Here is a 12,067-nt window from a genome sequence, read left to right as displayed (position 1 = left end):
GGATTAGCTGACCTGGGCAGGTCCCCACTGCGGATTACTGACCTGGGCAGATCCCCACTGCAGATTAGCCGACCTGGGCAGGTCCTCACTGCAGATTAGCTGACCTGGGCAGGTCCCCACTGCGGATTAGCTGACCTGGGCAGGTCCCCACTGCGGATTAGCTGACCTGGGCCGGTCCCCACTGAGATTAGCTGACCTGGGCCGGTCCTCACTGCAGATTAGCTGACCTGGGCAGGTCCCCACTGCAGATTAGCTGACCTGGGCAGGTCCCCACTGCGGATTAGCTGACCTGGGCAGGTCCCCACTGCGGATTACTGACCTGGGCCAGTCCCCGCTGCAGGTTAGCTGTCCTGGGCAGGTCGCAGCTGGAGGAAACCGAGGGCCTGGACTGATTCAGAGGTGAAACTGTGACTGAGATCACACTGGAAAAAACCAGTTGGGGACTTAAAGTCACTGGATGGTGACCCTGCCTCAGGCATCTTCCAAGCTGGGGGCTCATGGCCAGAAGGAGCCACAGAACCACAAGGTGATTTCCTTTAAATGACCTGCTTTCACTACTCAGCACTGGGACATTTTCAGGCCATTTTGAAACCGCTTTCAGAGTCTGTCTTCTGTTAGTCTTCCAAGAATAAGAGCCTTGTGGTTTAAAGGCCCATGACCTGAAGGAAAACATTAATTCCACACTTGAGAACTCATCATATTCACCAGACTAGATGCCAAATGCACCAACATGTCTCCAAGGCCGTGGAGACGAGGAACGGGCCGGAATCAAGAAAGAAAGTGACTCCGGGGACCAGCGGGCTGGAGGGCAGCAGGGCGGGGAGCGGCAGCTCCCCTCCTTCCCCAAACCTTCATTTCTGCAGATGAACTCTCCACATCCATCTCCCATGGCTTCTCCCAACAGTGGGAGTTCTCCTTTTCCAGTAACACAGTAAATGCTGGCGAGGTTCTCCATCCTCCGACATAATATCATGGAGTGGGGCAGAGCTGGAAATGAATGAACCACATCAACAGTGTGGAAGAAATGGATTTGAAATCCCAAACACATATTTAAAGAAGGTTTAGAATCACATCCATTCATAAAGCCAAGATCATTTGCATAGAACTAAATCATGACTGATTCAGAACAAAAGAGGCTCTATCCATGATAGGTTACGAAAAAAACTAACAAGGTAAAGCTTCAGTCATTCAATTATCTGGCACTGGGCAGACAAAATAAAAGAACATTTTAAAAGACACCAGACCGCATCCTTCTCCATGTTTGGACCCGCAGTTTGTTGCTACAAGACAGATACAGCACTGAGGAGGAGAATGAGGAGAAGGGGCTTTAATAAACACGTGCTAATACAGCCAAGGCCCCTGGAGCACCGTTCTCATCGAGCACCTTCCGTGCGGAAATCACGTGTGGAGCCTTTGGGATTGTGACTACAGCCCTCCAGCACCCACAACTATGTAACGGTTGGGGCCTCTGCAAACTGCAGGGAAGAAGGATCCATTCCATGGACAGTTTATGGCAAAATAGCCGAACAGTGATGTTGGTTAAACAGAAGAAAATATGACAAAAAACAGAGATACCAACCAAGCACTGCTTTCTGGCTGGTGGAAACGGCTGGTTCATCTCCTTCCCACACTTAAGCAGGGTTAAGCTTTAACAACCACCATTATTAGGAGGTCTTTATAGAGATTCGACTAATAAAACTGCAAGCAATTCAAAGCCAGCTACTTTGCATAGAATTGGGGGCAAAATAAACACAAACGGCCCTGCCAGAGGCCCGACTTCCCCTGGATGTTTGACTTCCCTGTGGATGTTTCTCGTCTGTCTCTCTAAGCTTCACTCTTCCTGCCATCTTCCCAGGATGTTCACAGAATTGCCCCCAGGTCTAAGGTCTTGCGAATGGCAGGACACGATCCAGATCTGGCTTGGCACAGGTCCCCTGGGTTATCAGTGGGGTGATGCCTGAGGAACCCCCTCACCAGCAGCTCCCGTGAGGACCCTGCTGACAGGATCCCAGCCTGGAAAAGCGCCAAGCGGCTCTGGCACCGAGGAGGCTGGCCGTCTGTCACATCTGCATAAACTGGGTGACGGGTCTGCACGGTTCTGGCCAGCGGTGTGTGTGAGAGAGCCCGGTGGTCCTGTCCGGGTGGGCATGTGGCATCTGAGTCCACATGTCCCTCCAGGATGAAATGGGGAGGCTACGAGCCACATTCTGGGGCCAAACGGAAGGCCCGGGGAAAGGCCACTTGTAACGGGCCTCACTCAGAACAAAGCCTTCTTCTCCACAGGCCTCAGCACAGAGCAGAGCAACTCACTTTGAGCCACGGCCCCAAACCAGCTTATGGTCTGTAAATACACAGTCTTGTGTGGAGGAGCCCAGTAGGACTCTTCCGGAGGCACGGGCTTCATCAGCTCCTCTGACGCTACAGAGCACACAGCACGTGCCCCGCTCCTCCGGGCCGACCAGACGCTTATCTCGTGAGTGATCTAAATCATCCTAGAGTCAGAAGAAAACTCGAGATCATCTCATTGCTCTTCTCTGGATTTATGGTGTTCAGTCTTTGCAGCAAAGTGGTCTGTGAGTCTCTGACACGTCCCTTAGCTCCACTTTCTCTCTGATTTTGCACTTACTGAATGCGGGCACGGCGCTGAGGGTGCGCTCCGCTCCGTATAGCAGCCAGCAGGCAGGTGCGAACAGGCATCCAACAAGCGTGCCAATGAGCCAGAGGCAGGGGGTGGAACTGGCCGAATGGTGGCAAGAACTAAATTCTGAGCGAGTGTCACAGGAAGAACTTTATCTGTAAACGCTTATACAAGAGGTTTTCGGGTTGGTTTCAATGCATTTAAACCCACCGCTGAGTATGCAGAGCTGCCTGGATATGTGTAACCAAGATGCCGCAGGGTGCAGAGCAAGTCAGGAAGACAAGGGGACATCCGGGTCCTGTGCAGCAGCAGCCCGGGGCCAGCGTCGCCGCGGATGCCAGCAGCTAGCCAAGGCACAGAACAGGCCTCTGGCCAAGAGTCTCAATGCCAGAAAATAGCCGACGTGAGGAAGAAAGATTAACTATGTTTTGGATCTCCAATCGGCAAAGCGACTGGAAGCCAGGGTGTCAGAATAAGACAGTCAGGTGATACTAAAGATAGAACAGGTGTATGCTCGCATCTGACCCACAGCTTTGTTGTTTCTGGAATCAAGATGCACCTCGTAATCAATGCCAACAGAAGTCAAGCAGGGACGTGTTATTTCTGGCTGGGCAGGTGCAAACCCACGCGCTCCCAGGACCACTATCTGTAGGCCTGTTGGGGGCTTGGATACTTTGTATCTGTATAATTGTGATTCCAATTTCAGTCCCTGTTACAATTTTAAGTAGTTTCACAACATCTTCTGTCTGATGCAGTAAAATAAAAAGTTACTGTGTATGCAGTTGGCCACCCATCATGTGCCAGGCAATAAAACTAAAGAGAGTAGAAATTTCCAAATATCTCAGAATATGTCACAAAATTTTCAAAATGAAAAGGGCTGGCGTGACAAATTTTCGTAACACAAATACCACATTTCAACCACTGAGCAGCTGACGTGGACAAGAGCCACTTAACTGTCCACCAAATCTGTCATGGAAACCCACGGAGCTGCACAACACATAGAGGAACGGTCCGGTGCTGACCAACATCCCAGCATAATCACTTCGCACCTGAATGACGCAGGCCGAGGAGGCCAAGGTTTTCAGGAACGACTGTGGAAGGAGGAAGCAGCTGACGAAGCCAGGGGGCCCTGGGGGCTCACGAAGGAGACAGAGAGGGAGAAGGAACCAGCCCGCTCCCCACCCAGGAGGGCACTCCGCAGGCGGGGAGACCTGTTCTGCAAGGGCACAGCCCAGGACCTAAAAGGGCGGGCCTACGCCGGCCGACTCCATCTTGTTCTGTGTCCTTCACCTTGACCACACCTCCTCCCCTTGAGTAACCGCCCCCCCCACCTGCCTAACAGTACTCGGACCCTTCCCCAGCCAATCGGCTGAGGCCATAGCCATTACCTCACCAACTGCCCCCAGGCCCCAATAAAACCTTTGTCCTTTTGAAACTCGCCCTCTCTCCCCGGTATCTCACCGCTGTGTCGGTGCAGGTAGGGGATTGAGCTCGAGCTAGCGCGAATAAAGGCTCTTTTGCTTTTGCATCGGACTCGGCTCCCTGGTGGTCTTTGGGGATCACGAATTCTGGGCATAACAGACCCTTGCTGCCCGTCTACACTCTGGAGAAGCAGCACGAAGGCAGACACAGGAGCCCCCTCCAGAAGCAGTGGGTGCAGGACTAGAGGCGCACAGCACAGGCAGGTACGTGGAGGGGTTCCGTTCCAGGACAAATCTTGTCTGCTTCACCAAGACCCAAGTAACGCTGCCCTGATGTATCTGACGTCCTCCTTCTTAACAAGATAGGAGAAGCAACATTTCAATGTGCCTCCTTGGCGCATCTCAAGTGATTATATATTTAAAAACCCAGCATCCTTTGGAACATTTTCAGTCTTACTTTCCTTCCTCACCTCTGCCTTCTACAATCACCCCAAACGCCAGCATCCAACTTTAAAGCATCCAACTTTAGCTCAGGTCATGATCTCACAGTCTGTAAGTTTGAGCTTACAGACCGTGTCGGGCTCTGTATGGACAGCTCAGGGCCTGGGGCCTGCTTCAGATTCTGTGTCTCCCTCTTTCTCTGTTCCTCTCCTGCTCATGCTCTGTCTCTGTCTCTCAGAAATAAATGTTAAAAAAAGGTTTTTTTAAAATAAAAGAGCTGTAAGTGATAAGTCGATAGACATAAGACAGAATCATAAAAATGCTCAATTAAGTAAGGAGGAGGAAAAAAGAGGAGAAATAAAATCCATTTCCTGGGCTCTGAAAGCACGCTGATACTTTATGTTGACCCTGTTCCTGCCTATGGATCACCTCTCAGTGAGCCTTCCAACATGCGTATTTAGGCCTTTTATCAACACAGGAAGTTTTCCTACCATTGTTTATTGTTACTTCTTTTCCAATTATTCTCCTTAAAAAGACTTGTAATTCCTAGCTTGCACTCGGGTCTTCCAATATCTCATCAGTTTGTCCCTCTGCATCCTGAGAAACTCCTCGAGCACATCACTGACCCATCACTCCTTACAGAAAATAGACACTCATCATCTTCAGTGTGGATTTTAATTCTTATTTTACGCATTTTCGCTCGCATTTATTGTCAAATCTGTTTTCTCCTGTGGCTTCTATTCCTTCTCATGGAAGCCATCTGTCCTTACAGCCCACCCTTTGGCTGTGGTTTGCTGCCTATTTTTCTTCCTCTGCCCCATTGTCTCTGGAGGTCTGCTCCCTTTCTGGGTCCTCAGCATAATATTCTCTCATTCGCTGTGCTATTTCCCGACACTGCGTTCTTCACTCTTGGTCTGCTCATCCTTCAAAGAGCAGTCATGTCCAGACTCTGCGGGTGCCAACAAGCAGGGTTCAGTGGGACCTTCTCCTTCGAGAGAAGGAGCTTACTACATGTGACGGGCTATGCACGCCTCCAGCCCAAAGCAGACTCTTCCTACTGCAGACCCGCTGGACTCAGACAGGGTCTCCTCTTCCTTAATGTCTCTTGGACACTCTGAACAAAGAGTGAAACCCCACAAAACCGGCTTCTCCAGTAAGGACCCTTCTAATGTCCACGTGTCCTCGATGAGAATTTTGGCAAAATTACATTTTGCCATTCATCTCCCTCTTGGGATTTCCTGGCGTTGGGGTCTCGAGGCAGAGGGGAGGAAGGAGGTGCTGATGGAGGGTGGGCACGGGCTGGGGGGGGGGGTGGGGGGCCCGTGTCTGTAAAAGCCGAGAGCAGCATCCACCGAAGGGAGAAGCAGCCTTCCGGGGGGCTGGGAAGGGGCAGACACAGTCTTGCGTCCAACCACAGCCTCCAATGGGAGGCACTCGATCCCTAGGTGTCATGGTGCTTTTCAGCGGCGTCCAACAATCTCACACCTAGAATTCCTCATCAGTGGGACAGTGCTTTGTCCTTTCTGTCTTCCTGAGCCTCTACTGGAACCTAGAAGAGCTGGCATGACTGCTAACCTCATGCCATCTTATTCTGGAGGTCGCTGGAGGTTACTGGTTATTGCTGGAGGAGTAGCTAGACTCCTCTCAGTTCCAGTTTAGGTCAAATTTCACAAATCAGGATTTGTGGATGGGGACGGGTAGACGAGGGGACAGGGGGACGAGCCTGTTTCCAGAATTAAAATCTCCATATCCAGCCATGAAACATGGCATTCCAGTAGGACCCCGCTCTGCATTAGCGAGAGCTCCCTGCCATCTCTCGACCACCGGGCCTCCCTTCCTCCCTTCCTCCACCGTTGGCTGAGCGCCGACCGGCAGTACAGGGCAGGCACGCAGCTCTGGGAGACGATGGTGAGCAGACGCACGTGTCTCTGCCCACAGAGCTCCCGGGCCAGCGAAGGAGGCAGAGCACACCCACCAAACAAGCCAGACACGCACACGTTTACACACAGGTGACAAATGACTATCCCAGGGCTTCGGGTGACACGGGCAGGTGGCCTCCCGGAACCCCTCCCTGTGAACGATGCTCCAGTTCTGCAGTGAGACTTTCCCGTGGCTGGCTAGGCAGAAGTCACGTGTGGCCAGAGGGACTGAACCCCGGCCTGGGCCCTCGCTGCCCATCCACACCCGTCACGGGGCCCGGTAACAGTGGCCGTTGGCAAAGGCCGTCGTCGGCTTTCCCAGATCTCAGCCCAGATTTCTCCCGCCTTTATATCCCTGTTATAACAGAGTGCCACATTCAAGAGAGAATTTATTTACTTGTGTTATTTTTATACAGAGACATTTTAAACACTAAAGCATAATGCAGAATGCGTCAAATAATGCCAACGAAGCCCACGGAGGTTTTAAGAAAACGTGACTGGTAGACGTGATTTCAATAAAGGTGCTCCTTCTAATCTACACCCTGTGTATGTCCTTTTCTGCATGACTGAGGAAACTGTTCACTAAAATACATTGTCATGGGGGATTGTTTAAATATAACTGTGCCAATATTTTAAACCTGTTCCAAAAATAAGTGGAAATATACTCAGAGAAGAGCATGATTGCCATGACTGTTTCCTCTCAAGTTCAGTGTGCACTCAAATGTTTGTTGTTTCCATTCAAAAATAGCGTTTATTTCCCAGGGGCATGAGGTGACATTCTCGTAGAGTAAGTTACATACAGAATACCCGTCCTCTATCTACATCAACGCACATGCCCGCGGACGGAGCCGCGCCTTTCACGCTCGGTCGCCAGGCGGCCTGTGCCCGCCATCTTACCGCGCCCCCTCCTACAGGGCTTCCCGCAAGAGCAGCCGCAGCCTCCCGAGCTCGTCTCCCGCGGGGGCCGCCCACACCCTCTTCAGGAACTGGACGTCCACGCTGCCGGAGGCCCTGGCCAGCACCAGGGCCAGGAAGCCGCCGCTGGCCTTCTCTGCCTCACCCACGATCGTCATGGCCACCAGCCTGAAAGCGAGAGGCACATACCGTGTGACTGTGAGTCTCCCAAAGCATCTATCCTCCAAGGGAGGAGTAAAAAGGAAGGGAAATTCTCAAAATTGCAGTCATAGTCACACGAAAGAACAGTTAGACCAGAAATAAACGCATAAAATTCTGGGGAAGGCACTTAGAAAACATATTTCTGTGTTTCCGAGGATCACTGATCAGGAAGCACTGCCTTGGGACACCTGAGTACCCAGGCCAGGTCAATGTCCTGGGCGCCAGACCACCCAGCCAGCTTGGTCCTCCTGGAGGACCGGGGGCGCCAGCGGGCTTCGGGTGCCCGGCGAGAGACCTGGAGCCCGCCCAGCAGCCCTGACCTCGCCTCCCGTCCCGTCACCACCGGCTTCTCTGACGGGGGCCTGTCTCTAACCTCTCCCCTCCCGGTCTGCTGCTAACAACGTGCATCCCAGGCCTACTCAAGGCCACCCAGACCCCGTTCCCACGAGGCACCTGAACACTCTCTCTGCCCATCTTCCTCTTATCCTTTGACACCTGGCTGAGTGGTGTCACCTCCAGGGGCCTCCCCGACCCCTGACTAGATGGCCTGACTGTGCCTCATTTGGTCAGGGTCCCCAGCATCCTGGGAATGCTCTGTCACGCTTTCGTCCCAGCTCTACTCAGCAAGAGAGCCGAGACCGTCCCACCTCACACCTACCTCAATGCTCCCGCCCCTCCCGTCTCCTCGTAATGACCAGGGCCGCCAGCACCAGCACACCCGGGGGCCACGTTCAGTGGGATCCACGACTGGCACAGGATGGGAGCAGTGAGCCCCTCGAGGTGGGTGCCGGCGGCCGCAGGCAGCACCCATCGTGGCCCCAAGGGTCTGCTGCCCACTAGTCCTCTGTAAACTTGTCCCCACACCCCGACAGAGACCTGACTGAGCCTCTGTGGGGCGGGCCAGTCTGCACCTGCCTGCAGGCCGCGCTCCGGAGAAGCTTGGGGCAGGTGAGCAAGCCACGAAAACCCGCAGCGGTCACTTAGCGCTACCTGGTACTTCAACGCTGGCGTGCGACCACCAGCGCAAAATACAGGGGACACTTAACTGCCACAAACTTGGAAACAAGAGCAGGACAGACACGAAGGCGCGCGCCACGGGCACCGCTGAACCGGACCCGCATGACAACCACCCAGGTAGATGCGGGAACACCAGTCAGCACGGTCGCTGTCCAGGGAAAACGCTCTTCGGGTTTGTGAGGCGGTTTAACGGTTTACACGGTTATTTTCTTCTTGTTCTGTTCTCTACACCAAAGAGGCGCTGAGCCCTTTCTGTGAATACTCCTCCTCCAACTAAACGCTGCTGCCAACCAGGGACGGGACGGGCCTCGGGAAGGACACTCCACCCTCTCCGAAGCCTCTCTCCCGCTCCGCCTCAGCAGCTCCCTGGCTCTGCGCAGGTCCACTCGCTGCCCTCTCCTGAGACCCCGGCGCTCTGGCTGGCCCCCACCGTCCCCGGCTCCGAGACCCCCAGCCCCCCTCTCCTCACCGGTTGTGGGAGCTGCGAGTTGACTTCAGTGTGTTTACTACCCACCTCGCCCCAAGTCAGGAGGCGAGCCCTCCAGCTGGTTCACCACCGCCCCCTGGTGCTGGCAGTGCTGCTAGGCGCACAGTAGGTGCTTGTAAGCACTTGCCGCACTGCGTGAGTGTGTGTGCGTGTTACGTGTTTATGTGTGGATCACGTCTGGATTTTAACGATGTCTTTGCTTAGCAATTAGAATAACGTAAGTGTACCTAGTACTTGAACTAAGTAAATGAGGTTCTTAATTTTTTCAGGTCTCAGTGGTGCGTCCCAACGTTCGGTCAAACCGTGTCCCGGTTTTGATCACTGCTTGTTCCCCCCTCTCCTCTACAAAAGAACGTGGGATGCGGCCGAGCGGCCCTGCCCTCCCCCGGCCATTGGCAGCCTTCGTTTCATAGCAGGAGAGTTTACTGAGGAGAAAAAATAAAATCTCAAGAAAGAAAACAGGTGTAGAGACAAAGCAGAGTCAAGAGAGAGTCTTCCACAGCGATCACTTTATACATTCTCAACTTTCGATTCAACGAAACAACAACGGATCATGACCGGGCTTGTTTCCATGTTAATCAGAGCGGAGACAGGCAGGGGCTGGTCTGACTGTGACCTCAGGCCACGGCAGCAACTGACACCGATGTGAACTTACATCAAGTATTGATTCCCATGTGCTAACCCTTCTCCGAAACTAGAAGGTAGACGCTACGTGGCTCAGACGTGTACTGAATTTATAAGACCGATAAATGAATGTAACTAAGGAGCTCACGTTTGTTTTATTTAGACAATGATATCATGGGAAAATAGTATAGTGTGAATTCTTTAATCCACAGACTATTCTGGACGAAACATGAAATAACACATTTTAAAGTGGTTTTCAAAATACTTACTTAAAGATGTAAATATAAAAACTATTTAAACATAAATAGCCACATTTTAAAGCTCAGCAACCTTACGCATAAATTAAGTACGAAAGACCAGCAAGGATGCTTCCGAAAACAACTACCTGTGAGGGCACGGCGGTTTCATCAGACTTACTTGTCCGGAGAGATCAGCTGTTTGGCCACAGGACCCAAATCGCTTTCCAGGAGGTCCCAAATATAAATGCAGGAAGTGTCATCCTGGGCCAGAAACACAGCAGGTCTGGTCAAGGACCAGCGCAGGCCCGTGATGGCGCGGCCATCGGTGCCACCGTCCCACTGCAGGAGAGGGCGCTCGCTGGTCAGCTGATGCAGCCTGATGCTTCCGTCTGAGCAGCCAGCCTGGGGACAGGGAAGGACACTGCCCATCACGGTCCTTTTTTCTTGTTCCCTCAACCTCAGCAGCGAGGGACTCTCAGAGCATTAGCTCTGTCCTCATAAACTACAAAGGTGAGCATCCACCCTGGAGACCCTGATACACCTTGAACCCTTCCCCTTCCCCAAATGGCTAATGATGAATTCAGTGAACATATAAACCAGTGTTTATCTTTAACAAAGTTGAACGTTGCGAATTCGCCCACAGGCCATTCAGACTGGCTCCAGAGAAATAAAGAACCGCCTTTTTTAAAAAAGTACATAAATTTGAACCAATAAGTGATATATTCTCCTTGGATTGAAGTTTTTATAAAATGAAACTTGGCCGATTTAGTAAAAAACCAAATTTTAAGCTTAGGAAGAGAAGCTTAATTCCTTGTTACTCAATATATTTAATCCTTCACATCCTTCCTCAAAAAGAGCAGAGGCATGAGTTAGCAACCACAAAATGTTCTGTGTACCCTAGGGTTGAGCACATAAGCATACAACACGGGTCGGAGGAGCCAGGTCCCCCACTGTCGGGGGGTAGAGGGAGCCCTGAGTCACCCTGGCTTTAAAGATGAGGGACAAGCACGGGTTTATGATAAGCAGACAAAGATCCGAGCGTGTAGCAATGTTGTGTCCTGTCCAAGGAGTGCTTCTTCCTGCCCAGATTCTGGTTGGTAGGTATTTTTCTCCTGACTGGAGCCAGGACCTCTTGGAAAAAAGGCTGATTCTGAGTTTGCTGTACAAGGAAGCAAAGAACGGCTCACAGAATGATGTCAGAAAACACAAAACCAGCCTGAGGCACATCCCTAGGACAGTCTGAGCAGCGGAATCAATAAGGCAGTACAGTGAGGGATGTAACCCAATGAAGAGAGTGAACAGCCACGTGTCCACACACATGTAATAAATACACACAAGCACACCTGCGCAGGAGACAAGGGAAAGGCCTAGAAAATCACCATCTGCCAATCGCCCCAATAGCAGATGCAGGCCAGCCTCGCCGAGGGATGCCAGGGCCAGCGGGGGGATCGGAGGGGCCGTACGTGGGGTGCTGACGTAGTGTCCCTTTATCTCCCCACAGATACTCGGTAACCAGACAGGGAAAGTGGTGACTCCACCGCGGAGGGAGCCGGGAGACACAGGTCAGAGCAACACGGAATCTAATCGTGAGGAAACGTCACACAGACTCAAACTGAGGAGAATTCCAAGACTTCGAAAATGTCAAGGGCAGGAGAGGCTGAGGAACTGTCCCCAAACCGAATGAGATTCGCAACCTGGGTGTTATTTTGCTTACACAGCAGGACATTATCGGGATGGCCGTGGAACGTGGAAGAGCCTTGTCCATCAGAAGACAGGGCTGCGCCAGTGCTAGCTTCCTGACGGTCAGGACTGAACTGCGGCTGCAGGAGAAGGACCCTGTTCTTCAGAAACCCACACCGCACTACTTAGGGATGAAGCACCATCTGTGCAACTTCCTCTCATACAGAGAAGTGCGTACACCCACACACAACTGGGAGAGAGAGGGTGGAGCCATGGAGGGAAACGTGTGATTGGTGGGCAGCTTCTTGTACCTTTTCTGTAAGCCCCAAACTATGTGAAGATAAAGACTTTTTAAGATCCATTCAACAGCCATGTGGAATGAGCCGCTCTGATGGCACGGAGGGGACCTTCTCCCACGCAGCCCACTGGTACCAGAGTGACATTCCCCGAGGTCACCGCCAGTGCTTTGCCACCCAAACGGAAGT

At 52.2% G+C, this 12,067-nt stretch overlaps 1 protein-coding gene across 6 annotated transcripts in view; it reads right to left on the bottom strand.

Moving 5' to 3' along the window:
* Positions 1-583: 583 nt before the first annotated feature.
* The window catches only part of DYNC2I1 (dynein 2 intermediate chain 1), a 68,060-nt gene continuing 56,576 nt past the window's right edge, over positions 584-12,067 (bottom strand). For 3 of the 6 annotated variants that reach the window (XM_045496354.1, XM_045496356.1, XM_045496359.1), the window contains 2 exons: positions 10,081-10,304; positions 6,792-7,502 (listed from right to left, as the gene is read on the bottom strand). In XM_045496354.1, coding sequence (XP_045352310.1) covers positions 7,328-7,502; positions 10,081-10,304 — 399 coding nt within the window. In that variant the 3' untranslated portion in view covers positions 6,792-7,327. Of the gene's footprint in view, positions 988-6,791; positions 7,503-10,080; positions 10,305-10,330; positions 11,723-12,067 lie in introns of those variants that run through there. The other 3 variants (XM_045496355.1, XM_045496358.1, XM_045496360.1) reach the window with 3 other exon arrangements.

The sequence above is a fragment of the Leopardus geoffroyi genome, chromosome A2 (genome assembly GCF_018350155.1).
Source record: "Leopardus geoffroyi isolate Oge1 chromosome A2, O.geoffroyi_Oge1_pat1.0, whole genome shotgun sequence".
NCBI classification, from domain to species: Eukaryota; Metazoa; Chordata; class Mammalia; order Carnivora; family Felidae; genus Leopardus; species Leopardus geoffroyi.
This window is presented reverse-complemented; position numbering and strand designations above follow the sequence as displayed.